At 43.5% G+C, this 21,333-nt stretch overlaps 2 protein-coding genes across 4 annotated transcripts; both read left to right on the forward strand.

Moving 5' to 3' along the window:
* Positions 1 to 3,249: 3,249 nt before the first annotated feature.
* Positions 3,250 to 9,636, forward strand: kbtbd8 (kelch repeat and BTB (POZ) domain containing 8). Of its 2 annotated transcripts, none has more exons than XM_040203921.2 (5): positions 3,250 to 3,401; positions 4,840 to 5,047; positions 5,228 to 5,534; positions 5,701 to 6,520; positions 6,698 to 9,636. In XM_040203921.2, exons 1-5 carry the CDS (start codon positions 3,386 to 3,388, stop codon positions 7,159 to 7,161), a joined length of 1,815 nt encoding a protein of 604 aa, XP_040059855.1. In that variant the 5' UTR covers positions 3,250 to 3,385; the 3' UTR covers positions 7,162 to 9,636. The 2 variants fall into 2 exon arrangements, with proteins under 2 accessions (XP_040059855.1, XP_040059856.1); XM_040203922.2 differs by lacking the exon at positions 3,250 to 3,401 and adding an exon at positions 3,407 to 3,695.
* On the forward strand, positions 8,656 to 20,982 carry LOC120835210 (monocarboxylate transporter 2-like). Of its 2 annotated transcripts, none has more exons than XM_040203923.2 (5): positions 8,656 to 9,832; positions 10,463 to 10,683; positions 14,416 to 14,559; positions 15,883 to 16,692; positions 19,351 to 20,982. In XM_040203923.2, exons 2-5 carry the CDS (start codon positions 10,467 to 10,469, stop codon positions 19,545 to 19,547), a joined length of 1,368 nt encoding a protein of 455 aa, XP_040059857.2. In that variant the 5' UTR covers positions 8,656 to 9,832; positions 10,463 to 10,466; the 3' UTR covers positions 19,548 to 20,982. The 2 variants fall into 2 exon arrangements, with proteins under 2 accessions (XP_040059857.2, XP_077947714.1); XM_078091588.1 differs by lacking the exon at positions 8,656 to 9,832 and adding an exon at positions 9,846 to 10,295.
* Positions 20,983 to 21,333: the final 351 nt, after the last annotated feature.

Here is a 21,333-nt window from a genome sequence, read left to right on the forward strand (position 1 = left end):
AGAAAAAAAAATAAAAGCTCGTCAAGTCAAAAAAAATGTGTGGAGTGCAAGTTTTTTTTCTCTCCCTTAACTAATTAGCGCAGGCTAAAAACAGCCAAATTTTTAAAAAACAAATCCATCAGCTGGACAAGTGGAACAAATGAGTCGACCTCACAGCGGGAGGCAGCGCAGCGTTATTTGTTTGCTTCTACAGTTTGAAGGGCAGATGATCCACGGTCACCCAGCAGCAGCTTAGTGAGATTGTCCCCAAAGTTAGATCCAAAGCGAGCCTGGGCTTCCTGCGCGTCGCTGTGATTTTTGGCAGACAAAGTTGAACATTGACACATGAGCTGTGAGCCATCGGCGTCGGTTCGGTTACGTTTTCGGGCACAGTTTCAAAACAGGAAAAGAAAAACATTTCTTTCTGAAAGATCAAGCCAAACAATTTAAAGGGTTCGTTCAACATTTTGGGACTTAGCCTTGTATGCTATCTTGCTGCAAGTTACTTTTTTTTTTTTAAAATACCACTCTCACATCCGCATGAAGTAGCAGCAGTAAGTTCAGTTGGTTTAGACTAAAGATATTTTTTTGTATTGATTATTGTGTACAAAAACATTTGCCGTTCTATACGGGTTTACTGTTATCTAGCAATGAGTATTGCGTGTAAAACAGCATAGTTTTGTTCTTTATACAAATTAGATTAAACAAAACAAAACAAAACAAAAAAAAAATATATATATATATAACATTTTAATTTGTGGATGTTTTAAAAAAGCCATGCTGACTCTTTACCCTGTTTCTAGTATGTATGCAAAGCTAAGCTAAGCGGCTGCCTATTCAGTGTACAGCGTTTCCATAGCAAGAAATTATCCTTTAGAACGAGGCATTACATTACATCCGGGATTTATTTACAATCAACAAAGCCCTCAACAAAACGTCCAAATCCAGAGTTATGCAGCGATATAACTCCCATTAGCAAACAACTTTCCCAGCAGGTTGAGGTGCTAAGCGTCCACTACAGTTGCTATTGACTCAGTTTATCTGCTCATCTGCTGCTCTGCGTGAGTTAGTAAGACAGAAGGTCTGAGGACAAGAAATGGACTTTTTAAACATGGAGAAAGGATCAGGTCGGTATTTACAGCAGCCTCCCATAGAGCTCCTATTTGTCTCCTCCTGAGCGGCGGGGTGGGGGAGCCACTGGCTCTTTACAACATCTGCAGGCATTCTTATACAGGGATATAATAACCCATTACCTCCATCTCTGACAAAACACTCATTTAAACTACAATTACACCCCCTACCTCCTCTTCCTCATGCATCCCATATCGTGTCTTCCTCTCTTCTGCAATTCAAACGTTGCAAACATGCAACTCCACCGTTCAACCCCCCGCACTGTCTCTCTCTCATCCTCCCGTGATCACATGTATTGGCCTCAAAACAAAAGAGGATACTTGTAGAGAAGATGAGAACACTTAGTACAAACGCAAACCCTTTTACTTGTGCATATCCATATTATACAAAGCACATCATCTATGTTATTTAGATATCAACAGCGATAGACATTTTCACCTCACTTAGGACCATTAAATAAGAGTTACGCTTAACATATAATCAGAAAGCGCGGTTGTTTTCCTGGATTTGAGGGTGAGGAGAAAACAATGATCCCATTTCTTCTTAAATATTCTTTCATTGGTTACAGCCATTTCTGGCTGAACCAGTATCGTATTGTTAACGCACACTATTATAATAAACCTCTGGTTTGGTGTGCAGGCCAGACAATTTGGTGCAAGATGGGGATGGTTCAGAGAGTGCAGATATTGGCTGATCAGTTTCAATGTATCAAATAGGACATCTGTGGAGAGGTAAACAGAAATCAGAGTTTTCATCAAATAACAACAAATCCAGGAAGCCTTTTTCTCTCATTCAACAGTAGGGAGGCTCAATTTCAAAGGCGGCACTGTGGCTGAATGGGTACAAATTGGAGAAAAAAGTGAAATCGATTGCTTAGATTGCAGTTGTACTTTTATTTCTCTCCTCTTCTATCATTTTACAGTGCTATGTAGTGTAGAGATCATCTCTGGCCTGCACAGCACTGGTGGTTTGGCTGAAGTAAATGTGCTAAGGTTTGCAACAATTTATTATTTCATTACTGCCTAATGAATTCAAGGTGGGCCTAATGTTGGCCAAGAGTGTTGTCTCTGGCTGCATTATTTTAAGTTTATTGTATTATAATATCTTCATAAAATCCTGCTGCTGCTGCTTGCACTATTTTGTTGGGCTGTGATTGGTAGTAAAAAGCTATCAGGATCACCAACGCATGTAGTCAAAAGTTCAAACGGTGACACTTCTTTTATTGGTGCTTGCTCGACTAAATCTGAATAGTAAACAATGTTAGATTCATCTTTACAATAATTTAACTACCAACTTTTATAGAGAAAATTTGCATTTTTTTATATAGCTGGAATTCAATACAATTAATATGAACAGTTTGAAGTTCGTCCAGAACAAAGGTTGAACTATCGTCTAGGTGAAGGCACTGAAAAGTGTTGAAGTTGACAACGTGTTAACGATAATATGCGACGATAAGTGTCATTTGAAAGGCAATTCCTGAAAGAAAGTGCCAGATAAAATGTATTAACTGAAAGACAATGTCACCTGAAGTCTTCAGGTTTTGAATGAGTAAAGTTCCGGGACTCTGTGAGGAGGAGAGAACACCTTTCTTTAATTGTTTTAATTCAGTAGAAATAAAATATATCCTAAGTGTGACTGGTTTCGTGTGCAAGCAGACCACTGAAATGCACCAACAAACCCCCCCCCCCCCACAAAATAATTATTTGAAAACTGTAATTACATTTTATACAGCATTAGAATAACATACTTTATCTCATGACACTTTTTAAACATAGCAGGTCTATAATTTACAAAAAAATAGCATTCCCTCGTGAGCAAACTCTATGCCAGCAAACTACTACTCTATATAATAACAACAATACATTTTTTTAATAAATTGATTAAAAATGATTTTATATATTGGCTGGCTTTATAGTTTTAACTCACATTCACTTTTGCTGATAACAATTGACATACCTGCTTGACTATATGACAAAGCAATAAGGGACCCACGGCGTTGGAATGAATCTTTTCAGGGAGAAGATTACTCTGCATCCACCTTTTTAGATTCGCTGCTCTGATCTTTTGGGAGGACAAACGTTGCGTCGAATGCAGTCTGTTATTCTCTTAATGTGCATAATTTGTCCACACGACTAACAACTTTTCCTGTCCCAGATGAAAAGAATATGATTGGCTGCGAGATCCGGGATCCTCTTGTGATTGGTTGCTCCTTGTTTCCGGGGCCCCGTTGTGCCCTCTGACGTTTCTCGGTCTGCCCCGAGATAGACTGGAGAGAATGGCTGCCAGTGGAGGTTCGCAAAAATCTTCATTGTTTTGTGTAGTAATCAGAATGAAATAACGCCTTCTAAAGTTATAATTTGTGTGTTCGCATGTTCGTGGAGTGCAGTGTTATAGACCGATAGAGAGAGTCGTGACATGTCGCATTTTTGTTAAAAGAGGTCAGGCTCTAAACGAGTCGTCAAAAGTGTCGGTTTTCGTTAGCCTCGCTATGCGGCTAAAGCTAGCTGTCTAAAGCTAACTTTCGGCCGGTTAGCTTGCTACCCACAGCTGATTGTGTAAACACTTGTTTGTGACCAGAGACAAAGGTTAGAGAAGTGTTGTTTTAGTTACCGTTTTCGGTATTAATCTCCTGGTAATGGTGCTAAACAATGTCACGTTTCTGAAAGTCCGAAATGTTAGGACTGGAAGCATTGCAGTTATTCTCGCCCTTTAAATCTCGCAATGTTGTGTCAAAGAAAGCCTGCTAATGTTAGCTTAGTGCCTAGCTGTCTGCTAAAAGTTACGCTCGCTTGTCAACTGGCTAACGTTACGGTACGCCTAGCTGTTTTCTTGATAGTCCCGACATTTTCCGACGATGAATTATCAGCAAATTGTTCCCACTCCCCCAGTTGCCTTTCAGTCCAGTTATCCACCCACAGAGCCAACGGTACTGCGGCCACCGGTCCATTTGAGACGTTAGCAAGCTAGCTACCAGCGGGCGACACAGTAGTTTTCTATGCACTCATCGCGAGCCTTTTGTCCTGTCAGTGAGTTGGCGTCGTATAACACGAGGTATTTGTTGGAAAACTTTTTTGCTCTTAAGCTTCGGACAGTATTAGGCGATATAGTGACAAGTTACAGAGTCGTGACGTTCTGCCGGCCCTTAAATAACTTCCCACAACACGAGTGATAATAAACGTGTTTACTTTGCAGACACTACTATAAGGGGACTGAAGCCGCGAGTCCACGGGGCCCGTGTGAAATGAGGTGTTTTTTGTACTCGTTAGTCATTTATATATCTAGAAAACAAATCTATTATTGATTTGTGGTCACTGCAATTCGTGAATGATCATTGTTTTAAAAAAATATGTATATATTTAGAGGCCATATTTGATACTGTTCCTTTTTCAGTTTAAAACACCCACGCCGTATTCATTTACATTAATATTTTGAAACACATTTTTTCCCCATCATGTTTTATATGTACATTCAACATTGTCAGTATTTCTAAACACCTGCATCATTTTTAACTCATCCGGTGTTGAAATGTCGATGTAATGTGACCAACAGTCCGTGTCAATGCTTCTGTTTGACCAAGGCTTTATAAAAGTGATTGAAAGAAGGGTCACAAAATGCTATTAGTCAGGACTGTTTACCTGCTAGAACTTTTAGAGCCTGTATAACATCACGTCTTCTTTATTTACACAATTTCTGTTGTGATGTTTTTCCTCTCTTTGCTGTGTTGTTTAGAGGTTGGGAAGCTGTTACAAGTACAAAATGGGACGCCTCCAAGCACCAACTACAACGGGGTAGACGCTGTTCATGCCTGTAACATCCTTCAGCAGCTCAAAGCCTTGTACGATGAAGCACAGCTCACGGACATCGTGGTAGAAGTGGACCATGGCATGACATTCTCATGTCACCGAAATGTCCTTGCAGCAATCAGCCCGTATTTTAGGTAAGACATTTTGGATGTTTACGAATGTTTGTATCCTACACATATCCTTCACAATTGATGTCATATTAAGATCAAATGTCCGTGTCACGTTTTAGCAGTGTGTGAATCCTAACGTCTTTGCTGCCTGAAAATGGATTCGTATAGTCATAGCTTTTTTTTGTTGTCTTCCGTCACCACCAGGTCCATGTTCACCAGTGGCCTTACAGAGAGCAGCCAGCGCGAGGTCCGAATTGTTGGTGTGGAATCTGAATCCATGAACCTCGTCTTAGACTATGCCTACACATCCAGGGTCATGCTCTCGGAGTCTAATGTCCAGGCCCTGTTCACTGCAGCCAGCATTTTCCAGATTCCTGCCTTACAGGATCAGTGTGCCCAGTTCATGATCAGCAGACTTGACCCCCAGAACTGTATTGGGGTCTACATGTTTGCCGATGCCTATGAACATCAGGAGCTCAGGGAACGCTCACAGGACTACATACGCAAGAAGGTCTGTTAAACGGTAGCACAGGAATGGATGTGAATTCATGGTTATTTCTGCTGTCACCATATTACACTTTCAAGACATTCTGTTATTTTGTTCTTGTAACAGGGCTGTCTATGTGACCAGTGTGTTTAGTTGTTAATAATTTAAACATTTTATGTCTTTGTGGTAGTTCTTGTGTGTGTCATGGGAGCAAGAGTTCCTCCAGATGACCAAGGAGCAGTTGGTCAGCATTTTGAACAATGATGACCTCAACGTGGAGAAAGAAGAGCACGTCTATGAGAGCATTGTCCGCTGGCTGGAGCATGACCTGTCTGGCCGTCAGGCCCACCTACGTGAGGTTTTCTCCCAGTGCATCCGTCTGCCGCTGCTGGAAGAGGCCTTCCTCCATCGGATACCTGCCCCCTTTGCTTGTGCCCTCTCCCTGTCTAAGGACCCTGCTGAGGCCAAAGCCCGCCTCGCTGGCACCAACGGTTGCCCCCAGCGCCTGGGAATGACCGCGTCTGAGATGGTCATCTGCTTCGATGCCGCTCACAAACACTCAGGGAAGAAGCAGACGGTGCCTTGCCTGGACACAGCCACGGGAAGGGTGTTCAAGCTCTGCAAACCCCCCAACGACCTCCGGGAGGTCGGTATCCTGGTGTCCTCGGAGAACGACATCTTCATCGCCGGAGGCTACAGGCCGAGCAACAGCGAAGTGTCCATCGACCACCGGGCCGAGAGCGACTTCTGGCAGTACGAACACGCGGGCAACCGCTGGCTGCCGCGTGCGCCTCTGCTGAGAGCCAGGATCGGCTGCAGGCTGGTGCACTGCTGTGGGAAGCTCTATGCACTGGGAGGCCGAGTATATGAAGGGGACGGGCGCAATGCGCTCAAGTCACTGGAGTGCTACGACGCCAGGGACAACTGTTGGACAGCAGTCAGTCCTATGCCAGCGGCCATGGAGTTTCATAGCGCCGTGGAGTACAGGGACCGCATCTACGTCCTCCAAGGTCAGTTACTGCTGCCTCGGTGAAACTTAAGTGATCTTAACGGTGTGGCTGAACGTTTTGTGATGGTGTCCTCTTTCTCATTTATTCAAAGTATTTGGAAAATGTGTACAGTATTTGTTTGACAAGCACTCATGACGAAGGATGTCAAAGCTCTAAATTTCATACCTTTTCTTGCAGGTGAATATTTCTTCTGCTTCGACCCCCGTAAGGACTACTGGAGTCATCTCCCCCCGATGAGTGTCCCGCGCAGCCAGGGTTTGGCCGCCTTGCATAAGAACTGCATCTACTACATCGCCGGCATCTGCAGGAACCACCAGCGCACCTTCACCGTGGAGGTTTACGACATTGAGAAGAACGCATGGAGCCGCAAGAGAGATCTGCCCTTTGACCAAGCCACCAGCCCGTACATAAAGGCCATGCTGCTGCAGGGCAAGCTGCACCTGTTTGTGCGAGCCACGCAGGTAATGGTGGAGGAGCACGTGTTCCGCACCAGCCGAAAGAACTCCCTGTACCAGTACAACGACGAGCAGGACCTATGGACCAAAGTCTACGAGACGCCCGACCGCCTCTGGGATTTGGGTCGCCATTTTGAATGTGTGGTGGCCAAACTTTACCCGCAGTGTCTGCAGAAAGTGCTTTGAGGTGGCTGGTTGTGTGGAGCCGCCCTGTGAGGCAGAGGGAGTTGGGTGGTCCTGCCCGCCTTGTGCCTGGTGTGTGTGACCATTTTTGGTTGAGTCTTAAGTCGTTCAAACTTTGGTTTAATGCGATCAAAATGGGGTGCTTTTAAAGATTGCAGTATTTTTTTTTTTCCCCAGACAGCACCAACTACCCACACTGATGCTTGTTTAACAAAACCGTTCAATGAATCATAAGTGCAATTATCCTTTTTTTTGCTTGTTGTTGAGCCATGTTGTTCCATTCTTTGTCTTAGGGTTTTTACAAGTGATGAGCATGCAGATGAGGGCGTTAGATAAGATAAAAGTGCCCTCTGGAGAAAGATGCTACGTGTCAGCATAACGTGAAAATCTATATAAATCTCTATAAATAACTATATAAACTATATATTCATACGGGTAAGATGAGTACCATAGCTCATTAGTTGGTTTGCTGGCTCTGAGGTTTGTGTGTTTTTCTTCCTATTCTGTCCTCAAGACCCGTCAGCTTCTTTTATAGCCACGTTTTAATTTGAAGTGTTGCTTTGATTTACTTGGGTGTGTTTGAAGCTAGTATGTTGTTGTTGTTGTTTTTTTTCATGCTCCCGCTTCCTTAACATGCTTCAGTGTGTCAAACGATACACTACGTGTGGCTTCCGAGCTATTTTACGCTTTGTTTGGGATTCCGGCTGCGTGGGGGCTCACACCTCCCCGCTCTTTGAGTTGGCATCCATTTTGTGTCACATGCGAAAGACAACTTAAGTGAAATGTAAGAATACTCACTCTCCACATTGGAGAAATAAGGACGGAGTCAAATTTGTGTCAACACTAAGTGAAGAGTTCAGACCAACCAACAGGCTTACCTCAGAAACTTGTTTGATTAGGAGAAAAGGGACATTTTCAGGCCACAGTGTTGATTAAGCGACCGCGTTGAAAGCTCAGCGAAAGCAACGACCTCTGTCGAGGTTGTTTTTTGACATCTGATTATAATCATTTGGAAGAGCCTTCCTCTTAAATGCCCAAGAAAAAAAAAGCATTTACGGTCTTGTTATTGTTGATCTGAACATTGGAACGATTTTTTTGTAGTAGCAATAAGTCATGGAACTGTGATCGGACTATATTACTTAATATTACCTTTTAGTAAAAGTGCTTTAATGGTGTCGTGTGCGTGAGTCCCGGTGGTTTGTGTGGCTGCTGCATGGGTGCAGGCTTGAAGTGACGCGGAATTTAGTGCGGATCATTTTGCAACGCCGACGTGCCTGTGGCTGGAAAAAAAAAGAAAGGGGGCGACAAACCTGCTCCTCCCGATGAAGAACATCTGAAAGGTCTAACTCAGTGTCACACTGCGAGCTTCAGCGAACCCCCCGAACAAGCGGACTGTATGAACAAAGTAGGGGGGGGGGGTTGTGCTGGAATTCATCGAAAAGCCATGGGTCAGTCTTTACACGGCATCACGCAGAGGGCACAAATTGTTGGTGCTGCTTTTTTTTTTTTTTTTTTTTTGACAATCTTGTATAGAAGAATTAATACCACGACCGAGTGGCGTTCCCTGTGAAAAGTGTGATATTTTTCCGTGCCGTCGATCTCCTCATGCAGGTTCCTGTGTCATCTTTGCACTACACATTTCTCTGGTGTTTTTCTTTTGAAAGAGTACTCCCTTTTTACCACGAAAAAGCCCACATAGCGATCACCTCCGAGATCTGAATGGATGTTAATACCACAAGAGTCACATTCAGTAAGGACTTGAGGATGTGATGTAACTTCTCCAAGAGAAGATCCACTGTTGACGGACTTGGAGCTCATATTTTATTGGCCCGGCTTGAACAAGGCTCTCAAAAAGGGGTGTTTGCGAGAAGGTTCGAGCTACATCCACGTGTCCACAGACGGCCATTTGGGAACCAGGACCGGAGAACTCTCAGGATTTCTACTGATACACAGTACTGTATTTAAGTGTTTTTGTTATGTGTAATATACTGTACTATAGGTTTGCTGTACTTGCACAGTTTTTTTTTTTTAAACTTCTCTTTAGTTTATTTTATAACTTGAAAAAAAAATAGATGTGATTTCCTTATTTTGTTTCCAGTGACTGTTTTTTTTCTTTATATATTTGCCTATTTAGTTATTGTAGAGTAAACCTGATTTGTTGACAAAAAAAAGCCCCCTTCCTTCCCCCTCCAGCTCAGTAGTATTTTATTGTAACATCCCACCACAACTAAGCATTGCGGATCAAGTGAGAAGCTGGTTGCGTCCCGAGTACCACGATGCTACAAACCGCTTCCCGTGTCCGGGAGTCTGGTCCTCCACATGTGTCACTTATGGGTGCTATTCCATCGTGTTCATGCTTTCCTTTCCGCTGGTTTGTCTACTTTTGTTTTTTTTTTTTCGGGTTATAGCGGTCGGTTGAGCTCAACTGTGAAATTCACATTGCACATAATTTGAAAATAAAACTATTAAAAGTGAAAACGCGTCACTGTGTTCGCCGTCCTGACTGTCTTCTTCCCGCCTCTGGACGTCATCTGACGCGTGACCGCGCCGCAGGGGGAACTCCCCCGCTCGTCACCAGGGCAGACGCGTGACACGTGACCACGTCAAATAAAAGAGTGGGCTGAAACCTTTATGGTCTCCAACTGTGCGAGAGGAACGTCCTGCCCGGTGAAAGGTAAAGTGGACTCTGATCGATACCCGCGCGAGCTTATGCTGTTACACGTTTAACATCGCGGCGACTTTGTGCGACTTCTTCCAACAGTTGTCCACGTGTAGCGCGTGTCCTCCCGCGTCCATTCGCTTCCTACATGTCCGCGAATAGAACTTAGTCAAATACACAACGTCACTGCGGATGCGCTCCGCGTGACTGCATTGAGTAACTCGTTGAGCGTGTTGGGCTCCGTATTTGCATTATAAATGTTTATTCAGGAATACGACCATGCGTTTGCTTACAGGCTCAACGCGCTGTCTTTCATAACAGTGACTATTTCATGGTTTTCTTCACATTCAGTAGTTCTCACCCAATTCATATGAAATATTGCTCATTCAGTCGCAGCTTTGTGTTTTTTATAAATATATATTCTTACGTTGCGTAAACGAGCCTCACAGCATCGCTCAGGTTCAGTTACCTGTCACAGGTAGGTCATGTTTTACGTTAGTCCAATTCATTTGGAAGTTACATAGTCACTCTTCAAACAATCTTTTCAAATTCACCTTTACAGGCGGTAGATGTCAAATGGAACGTTTCTTTTAAAAAGTCCTTGTGTTTTTACAATCCAGCACCTGTTTCCCTCTGGTTGAACAGGATCATGCCCCCTGCTCCGGCCAATGAGTTGGGCTACAAACCCCTGGATGGTGGTTGGGGATGGATGGTGGTGGTTGGGGCCCACATTTCTATCGGATTTGCGTACTCCACGCCCAAAGTCCTCTCCATCTTCTTCAAAGAGATCCAAGAAAACCTAGAGGCCAGCTCCAGTGAAATAGCATGGATCTCCTCCATCATGCTGGCTGTCATGTATGCAGGAGGTGAGTTCGTTCTGTTACTTTTCGTCTGTTGGAGAGATAATCAGTATCAGTAGGACTCGCTGGGACCAAATAAGCAACCACTCTTACACCTTTTTACTCTATTAGAACATCCTGGGGAACTCCAGGTGGCATTTATGTGTCGGGATATTCAGCAATGTGCAGGAAAAGTCCTGGCAGAAGAAGGCCGTGTCGTAATGAGGCCTAATCTAAGCCTCCAATTTTGGGTTTCTTCGTCTTTTCAAATGCTCTAATAGCAGAGGACCCCTGCTTCAATTCTTCATTTCCTATCAGCTTCATAGCGTAGCGTGAACCGGTCTGTCCAGATGATGAAGTCTGACAATTGTTTCCATGCGAACATGCGTGTAACACAGGAATTTGATCTGCATTCTTATAATTAAACCTTTGATACATCACTTGATTTTCGTCATAAATATAACATACAAGAAAGCAAATGGCCAGCTCACTGTCTGTACGTTAACGCCAGTAAAAAAGAAAGTCAGTGTTGTGTATTACTCGGTAATATCATTTATCATGTTTTAAATGAAAAGAACAACATAAGACGTCTTCGGTGCTGAGAACCACTTGGCTGTACATTCATTTGAAGAAGATGTGTAATTGTTAAATGAGTTCCCGAACGCACGGAAATAGTATCAGTGAGCCTAACAAGAGGCGTGATGTCAGCGAGTTTTAATCACCTGACTTGAATCTAACAATCAACTCTGACGTCGTCAGTGACGACTTCAAGCTGAGCAACATTCGCTTTAAATCGAATGGCCTGGGTCATTTTTCGTTGAAAAGTCTTTTCACACACTTAGCTGAAAACTACGTTAATCTCACGTAATTTTCAATCATTATAATTAGCGCCCATAAAGTTAAAGACAACTTTTTTTCTAGCAGGCCCATAGAAACACAGGACAACATTTGCTTTAAGTCTTCTATGAGTAGTTTTGCTTTTCCTCCTTAAACAAACTGGTTTAACACTAAATGCGTGTACCTTTTTTTTGGTGTAAAGGGATCTAAGGCCACTTCATACAAAGTGGGTCTCAGTGGCTTGGTAGACCAGCGGGGGGGGGAGATCGTGAACAAAATGTATTTGTCCGATCACAGGTCGGGTATAAGCGCTGCGTTTGCAAAGGCAGGAGCAGTTCTGTCGGTCTGAAGGCCGGAAGAACAACCGACTAACATAAGGAAAAACATTACATTTTGTATTTCTTGTTAGAAAGAAAAGAAAAGATTTCTATTGGCCCTAAACTGGCGTTGAGGAGGAGCAAGTCCTCTCGCCACAACACAAGATCCAATCGCATGCAACGTGTGGTCTTCTAACGTAATGTGAACATAACGAGCAAAGCGTGAGTGTTGTATGGCGCTTGGTGTGTATCTAAATCTCATCCTTATCAGATCTGTGTCCGCCCGCTTGACACTTTCTGCTTTTCCTCTGGCCTTGCACTCCTCAAGACAGTGACTCCCAAAATGAGCACTGAGAAAGAGCTTTTGATTATTATTTCAGAGGTCCGACACGTCTGAGCCGTCAGGCCGACAAACCAAATAGTGATGTTTAATGTAATAGAGTCTTATAAAGAGGGGGAATGTTTTTAAAAGATTTGGTAAGCGTCAGGAACAATAAGGACGATTTTATGTTGTGAGGTTTTACGCGCTTTCCGTCTTCTCTTCAGTCTCTTTTGGCGACTACGTCTGTGTCCAAACGGAGAACAACATGCGGTCTCCGTATGCATTTGAATAGGATTTATTTGTCAATGCACCGTGCGAATGGCTGCGCAAACAGACCATTCAGCAAAAGCATTGTATCCTCAACTCTTGGAACTGAAGGCAATGGGTTGTGGCAAGGTGCTGCGTTGGCCGGTCTAATACACCTGCAAACAAACACTCCTGGTAGATTGCTGGGTAATGCTTCCTTTGCCTACCTCCCATAGCTTTTCTAGTTGGCACTACATGCTTTCAGCACACACATTTCTTTGTTTCTACCACAAAAATAAAAAAATGTGGAAGTCTTCTTCAGGCTTTACTTGAGTTTATCAGCCGCTGCTTTTCAAGGTTACGGGACAACAGGGCGTGCGACTCGCCTGCACGCTACTCAGAGAGGCCGAACTGGTGAAATATTCCCCTCCACTGTGGCTCAGGCACACGCCTTTTATCATATTGTCCTTGGCAATGTCACCCAGTGGAGGAGAGAGACAGGGGGAATATATCAGAGGAAGGTTCAGCACACTTGGGTCTGCCACCAGTTCCTCATGGGAGAGACATGACAGCCTTTTCCAGAGAACCTCTGACTCGAGCAGCCCGAATGATGAAGTTATAATGGAAGAAGAATGGTGGTGGTGTGGGAGTTGCCCTATTGTGACACGGTTACAATGGGAGAGAGACGGGATCCATCTTTGACCCCCTTAGGCACCTGGTTAACTATATAGACACTGGGATGGATATTTTTATTCCGTGTACAGTAGTTAAAGTTGTACAGCGGGCTCGGTTGTTGAGGACATTTATTTTTCCAGCTTGAAGCGCAAAAAGAAGATAATTGATGTAAGCGAGTTAATAAGCAAGGAGGTATTTTCCAATCTTAATTGTGGTATCCGTGCACGATAATCACAGAGCTCAGTCAGTGAGTCCTTGAGCCGAGGATCCGGGTTTGCAGCTTGTTTGACATCTTCTTGGTTCTCTGAAAGGTGAAGACCTGAAACATTTAGTCCATCAAGTATGAATCAACTAACTAATTCATTTTTCAGGCAAAAGGGAAAAACGTTTACTGCTTTAAGACTCTAAATTGGGAGGACCTACTGTTTTTTTTTTTTACTTTATCGTAGACTAAATAACTTTTCACACTTTTGATAAAACCAAGCAGGAACTTTTTGGACATTTTTAGAGATGATTTTTTTGCGAAAATGATGAGCATTGTAATTGTTAAAGTATAATCCTTATTTGCAGCCCTGTGTCCTGGTAGTGTATTTGTTTGTGATTACACATTACATTACATTAAGAGGTTGTGTTCTTTTGATGGTCAAAACTGTTCAACGTGGTCCTAAATGTGTTTGTTAGCTCGTCCCATGTGCTACTGCTTTTTTCTTTTCTATTTTCAGAATGGAAGCTTAGATATTATTCTAGAAAAAAAAATCCTTTGGTTGGCACCATTTAACACCGCATACATTTCCTCTTTGTGCAAATGTGCTTGCTGGTGCAATGAGAAATGACTCATCAGCCTTGTTAAACATGCTCTTAACGTCAAGAAGTGACATTATGACTCACTGCACTGTTTGCAATTATCACCATCCACACGGAAGCTCTTGCCAACGCATACTAGTAATTTTTCCATATGAATTAAGCGAAATGTATATTTAAGCGGTTGGTCTTTTATTGCAAGGAGAGGAAAGAAGGTTTTCACCAGGAGGAGTTACGGTGCAATGTCACTCTCTCAGGCAAGGTTACGAATGAAGGGAAGACTGACAGCATATAAAAGGCTGTTTAATTGCTGATTGATCATTTTACATTATATGGTGAGAGCATAATGAGTCGTCAAGTTGCTTCACGGTGGATGCTAAAGTTTAGAGGTGTTCCATCATCCGTGGTGATCTCCTCCTGCCCTTGGTTTAGAACCAGAGGGGCAACTCGCAGTGTCGTGTGAATCCTTTATCACCAGACGTAGGCAAGTTTATTAAAAACTGCTGTTTGTGTTCACATGTAACACACTAATGCTTATGTGCTCTCTCCTTCTGTTCACAGGACCGGTGAGCAGTTTGTTGGTCAATCACTTTGGAAGCCGGCCAATTGTCATGCTGGGGGGGTTGCTGTGTGGAGTCTCTATGGTAACCGCTTCCTTTGGGAACTCCATCGTTTACCTCTACCTTTGCATCGGCGTAATAGGAGGTAACGTACTTGAATTTTTTTTTTTTTGTGTGTGTTGCATGAAAAATAGATTGAGTACTTAGTAGATTACGGCCCAAAGTAAGACAAGGTACCCATGTATTTACCCATGTATCAAGAAAATAAGCCAATGATGGCAATCCTAGTATTTATCTCTTTTCTCTGTATTTCCTTCAGTCGTTGTTAAGACCCTTTGTGATAAGGAAGGTTTGCAAGGTTGAAGTTCCTTTCAGAATCTCTGTATAGCCAGATCTGCTGTAGTGATTGTTGGGGTTTGGGGGGTGCGGGGGGGGGGTGCGGCATCTGCCCCAGCTCCTGGGGTGTAGTTAGAGCACCAAGGGGACCACAGCCAGGACGGTAATTAAGGGGACCTGTCCCCGATGTCAGAGGGAATGGTCGTCCGTGGCCCTCATTGCCCTCCCTTAGGCTCCGATCACGGCCGTCACATGGGGCTCCCCGCCACCCTGCGAGGCTCATTACCCTGCCGAGGACTGTTGTGAAGGATTAATAGGCCCGGCAAGTGGCTGGGTCATGTGTGGTGCCCAGGGGCATGCGTGTGCCCTGCTCTGCTCCCCCCTGTGCTCTGACGCACCTAGCAGACATCTGTGCATACACACATGCATGCACAGATGCACACACACATCATGACAAACTCATTGAGTGGCTTTTGTTAAATACTAATCTTTTATATAGATAGCTCCTGGAACTTTATTTATTGCCCCTTATTTCTTCAGGAATTGCTGATTTTTAACTGCTTTTGAAGTATGAACAATCAAGGGCAACTTAATTGTCAAGATGGCGGTTTGTGGGGGGGGGGGAGGCTCTGATTGGCGGATAGACTGTTGATAATGAAAAATATGGAGTGTTTCATTAACACCATTTCTACAGCATTTGTAATTTTTATAAATCCTCTTGTTAGATTCCCCTATTGGATGTTCACAAACAAAACTTTGCCATGAAGCCTGAGAAGACTGTCATTGTAAAAGGAGGATGTAGTGCCCTAACCAGCCACCTGTAACTCTTCCTCCTCATAGAAACTAACATTTCAATTTGGGGGTAAAAAGGTAAGCAAATGAGTGTATTAACCAGGCTTTCTAATTTACTTCTATTCAAATGAGGAAATTATTCTGCAAATAATTCAAGCATTCTATAATGAGATCTTAGCCAGTCGAAAGTAAACAGGCTGAAACCCTAATGAGCACCAAGCTGAATCAGTCTTGATTTAATTTAGCAAGCACCCTTTGGAGTTTACATCCAGGAGGGTTTTCTCACCGAGGCTTGTCGAAATGTGACTTGTTTTTGTCTTCTAAATCCGTCTGCTAACAGGCTGTGGACTCTCCTTAAACCTCAACGCATCCCTCACCATCATCAGCAAGTATTTCCTCATCAAGCGTCCTTTAGCCAACGGACTAGCCATGGCTGGGAGTCCAGTGTTCCTGTGCATCCTGGCTCCTGTCAACCAATATTTACTGGACATGTTTGGCTGGAGAGGAAGTCTCCTCATCCTCGGGGGCCTGATGTTAAACTGTTGTGTTGCCGGCGCCTTGATGAGACCCGTCGCTCAGCCTGGAAGGCGCTCCACGTCCGGGCCTCTGAATGAAGTTGAGAAACCGCCAAATAACACAAAGCCCAAAATAGATTGTATGAACAGGGCTAAGACGTTCATGGACTTCACCTTTTTCAAGGACAGAGGCTTCGTCATCTACCTCATCGGGAACGTTCTGTTCATCTTCGGTGCCTATGCGCCCATTGTGTTCCTGTCCGCCTACGCCATTGACCAAGGCGTGGAGGAGTACTCCGCAGCCTACCTGCTCTCCATCATGGGCTTTGTCGACATGTTTGTTCGGCCGGCCACTGGCCTGATAGCTAGCAGCAAGTGGATCAGGCCCAGGATCCAGTATTTCTTCAGCTTCGCCATGGTTTTCAACGGCACGTGTCACCTGCTGTGCCCGCTGGTCAACAGCTACGCCTTCCTGGTGACGTATGCCGCGTTTTTCGGCCTGAGCTTCGGGATGGTTTTTGCCCTGATATTTGAGTGTCTGATGGACCTGATGGGAAACCAACGCTTCCCCAGTGCGGTGGGACTGGTGACCATCATCGAGTGCTTCCCCATGCTGCTGGGACCGCCTGCCGCAGGTAATGCGCACTGACCTCCAGCACAATGTAAAATGTCTTCTGCTGATCCCTCCTCCTCCGACTGAACCGCCAAGATGCACACATGTATACAAACGCACACTTTGGAATAAGCATTTGTACACGAGAAATACAGTAAATAGCCACTTTAGCGCCAGCTCCTTTTTGTAAATAATGCAGTACTGACTTAAATCAAAGCTTCTGTTCGGTCTCACACCACGACAGTAAGTTTGTCAGGGATGAGTAAGCTGAAGGTAATCATGAATCACGGTTGCTCAGGCTTTTTTGAAGTCTACTATAGGATATGGCCTCTGTGCAAATTATGGATTATAGCTCAAAGCTAAGCAGCTCAGGCCTTTAAAATTTACTGTTTTGATATTGGATATTGAAAAGAACCGAGAGCCCGTGTCACTTTCTGAGTGCCTGTGTGTCCCGTGCAGTGATTGGATCTGATGAATGGAGCTGCGTTCTGGCTGCATGATCCAGTCATGGTTCCAGTCTGAGCCAAACTATTTTTCAAGTATAGACAAAGAGACAGACCGTTGCTTCTTTTGATCATCAAATATTCTCATAAGGATATTTAAAAAAAGAATAGCCTCATGAGAATTTGAATTGTTAAAACAGTGTTAATTAAAAACAAGTGAGTATCTGTTATATATGTTGCTCAGTGGAGACTTTTATTTATTATCGCTGCTCATCAATTTACAAGCTACTGAACTACGTGTTCATGAGCCAATCAAATACAAGAAACGGACCCTTTCCCATCCGATCCCTTCCTGTACATCGCCAGCATTCTTCTGTCTCAAAGACTCTGATACCTTTGGATTGAAGCGTTGGACACCTACTTTCATGGTCCAAATAACCGTGTGATCGGAAAGATATTGTTTACCCTCTGTGCTTCCCGGACATTTCTTTTGAGATTAGACCAGTTTTGAAAACTCCCACTATGGAACTGTCTTCTCCTGAGTCAGTAAAAACAGCAGCATGGTTTCTAATAAAAAAAGGAAGTGAATGTTTCTTGTGGACAAATTGTCATCTACAGAACAAAAGCACGCAACATTACTGCTGTTGTCATCAGTGGACTTTCTGCTGAGGCAGCTGCTTCCTGAAAGAATTATTTTCACTGTGTTGAAACCATGTTGTATAGCAAAAGTACCACACCCAAAAGGTATGGTAACAGTCAAATGAGCCATCTGAGTGCGGCTTTGTTGCAGAAAAAAGGGTATCGAAAAAAGGGTCGAGGTATTTATAGGGCCTATACTCACAACACACGGTTAAACACCCTCCATCTTTAGCGCTGCAAAAAATAAAGTAAATAAGGGGGATTGGCTTCAAGATCCTTGATCCTTATGTGGAAATAATAAGCTAGATGCAGGTTTTAGCCAATGTGTGAGCTATCAGGAACATTTATTGCCAAAATACGTCAGACATACAAGGAATTTGACTTGGCGGTTGGTGAAAGACATCAGACAGTAAGACAATGGACAACAAGACCGATAAGACAACACAGTGAAGAACAACATATTCAGCTGTACATATCGGCCCACTGACAAACTCTTTCTAATTGGCTGAAAATGAATACCCCCCCAGTTTGCCTGGTGCGACCCTGTTCATTAAATAGGGTAAATAAGTGCCCCGCTGCACGTCTAACATTCTCCGCCAGAGGACGCAATCCTTACGTCTACCCCAACAACTCTGCTTGTTGCTACCCCCCCCCCCCCCCCGAACCTCCGGGTCAATCCAATTAGGAGGAAGTGAGGTAAGTACGTGTAATTAGCCCTTTGCTTTGGGTGTTTAATGACGCTCAGTTCAAACTCTCATTGAAATCCTGTACCTGGGCCATAATTAAGCTGTGAATACATTAAAAAGAAGGAAGGGGTGACCATGCCAGATGGATTTAATTACCGCTGAGCAGATCAAGGTCTGCCCTAATGAGGGTGATGGTCATTGTCGTACACACAGCAAATGAGTGCTATCAATCAGATGATACAGACTGCATTGAGATCATAACACAAAGAGACCCCTCCTAGGTTGGTACCAGACAGTAGATGCACACACAAAGCATCACCATTTGTTAAAAAGATGGCGTTTGGCTTTGGAGACCGACCCACAATCCTTTTTTAAAGATACTGTATATTGCCGTGCAGTAAAGGTGCCTGCTACACTCTTAAGTGTACCAGGTTGTCAAACACGCCCCGGAGTTTGGTTGGTTGGGGATCCCGTTAAGACCTGGAAAACCTGGAGGCTTAAATCTGATCTAAACAACATCTGTTACTTTCCTGCAGACTTTGGCTCGATATTTATGGCTTTGAGAATGGGCTTCTCTTCTGATTCGTTTCGGTAGCAGCCGTCCAAATTGCCTTCCCAGAGATACGGGGGAGAGCTAGAAAGGGTGTCCTGGGTCATTTCCGACATGGCTCTTCTCAAATTGGCCCCTGTCACTCTCAATCCCTCCAACTCACACGGAAGCGTGAAGTTTGGTCTTGTTCTTCACCATCAAACTTGTAAAGTTGTACGGAATAAAGATCCTATTCAGTTTGTGTTGTGCGTGTCATTGCAGACAACATTTCAGTGTTTAGCTGTGGAATAAAACTGGTACCACTGACGCCCCCCTGGTTTGTAACGCACCCTCTTTGCATCCTTCTGCCCTTCTGCACACAGGGTTACTGGTGGACTTCTTTGACGACTACAGGTACCTTTTCTTCATGTGTGGGTCAGTGATTGTGACTGGCGGCCTGTTTCTCTTCGTCATGAACATCTACAACTACTACATGCTGGATAAGGAGAAGGCAGCAAAGGTCCGAGAGCTGAACCAAATAACCATGGAGAACCAGGACCAGGTGAACATCTCATCCTAAAGTGCCAAAGCCCAGCGAAATCCACGAAGGAAGAAAGCACAAAAATGCCATATTAAATACTGACTTGCCAGTCAGGAGGAGCTGTTTAATTATTGCAACCAGATGAACCGACTAAAGGGGCGCTGGTCAAAGCTAAAACAAAGGAAAACCCTTTTTAAAATATGATGAAAATAAGGCATTCCTGTTTTTTTCCCCATTTATTTAATGACTGTTACTGTCTCCATAGCTGTGTCTCAATTCAGTGGGTTCCATCAGTGTAGGACCCAGCCTTCATGGTAGACCTTCACGGGGGTATGATGATGTTCTATAGTATAATATAACAATTTTATCTGTAGATACTCAAGTGAATTCTACTACTTACATTTAAATATGAACTGCGGAACGAGTTCCAGGCGAGTCGCGGCCGAAGTGACGTATCTGGTTGCCGAATGCGTCTCAAAGGATGCAGCCCAATGAATTGAGACATACCCCAAATGACTTTACCCCTCCTATATTATCATTATTAGTGGAAGGTTAATTAAGAAACAAAAGTCACAAGGAATACTTGAATGCACACAGCTTCAATATCTCCACTTTTTCTCTCACTTGCTCATGAAGGAGCACTTCACCGCTTCATGAATTGTTGTTGTACAAAACCTCAGGAGACTGTCATGAGATATTCTTCCCTTGAAGTGTTTACATCATAAAACTGTCAATTGGTTTTGCACATGAAAAAAATGTGTCTGCCAGCAAAGATATGGTAGTATTTAAAGTGTTACGAGATGCGTTTCCAGTGCACAACCTGCAAAACCACAAAACCTCAATTAAAAGCCGAGCCACAGCTTCACTCACCGGATGCCTCCATTGGATTCCGAGTGAGGTATTTCAATATCGACATGCTATATACACATCTTTAGACTGTCTACAGTTACAGAAATAAGTCATTCCATTCTTGTGATGTCTACAAACAAGTCGGTGAAGCGCTAATGAAAAAATAAACAATTTGATGGTATTTCCCGCCTTTGCTGAAAAAGAGTGAAATCGAATCCAAAATATACACCGGTGGACTTGGGCTACTGATTTCAGTTTTACGGTAATAGTTTTTATAAATTTGTTATTTAATTTTAACATCTTTGCTTCAACACATTATAAAATATAATAATTTGACATTTAGATGTGACATTTGTCGTTTGGACGAGAATAGACTTGCATGCACTGTTAATTGATCTGTTGCTGTGTGTGTTTGTGCACATGAGGGAATGTATTAGTTGGAGTGAGACTTTGTTTAAAAATAATCCTGAATCTAAATAGTCTAGGTTTTATATTCCAAGGTGATGGCAGCTTTTTGGGATCCTGTTACCAGATAATTTAAAAGCTGTATTATGGCTACTACGCACACTCACACTATGGATAACACTGTATTGTTAACCATAATAAATTACTGTTGCATTTCTTATTGTGTTGTATTCATATACTTTGCAAAGTAAAGTCAGACATATTTGATGAAATTGTTGATTTCTTCGTTCAAATGAGGAAGGGTCTGATTTCCTTTATCTCTTATCGTAACATTTTTGCCTTCCACATCCAAGCAGCGAGGTAAATGACGGGCACGAGAAACATCCTCCGCGCATTGTCTCATTCACTGTGTCAAATCCTTCCCTACAATTAGAAGACTGGCGAACAAGTTTAGAAATGTCAGCAGCTTGAGGGCGTGAGCACCTAATGAAGCGAGGCCAGGATGTTCCAGGCCGGTGCTCTGAGCTGCATGTAGCTCCACACACATCAGCAATTCAGTGGGCCAATAAAT

The sequence above is a fragment of the Gasterosteus aculeatus genome, chromosome 17, assembly GCF_964276395.1.
Source record: "Gasterosteus aculeatus chromosome 17, fGasAcu3.hap1.1, whole genome shotgun sequence".
Classification (NCBI taxonomy): Eukaryota; Metazoa; Chordata; class Actinopteri; order Perciformes; family Gasterosteidae; genus Gasterosteus; species Gasterosteus aculeatus.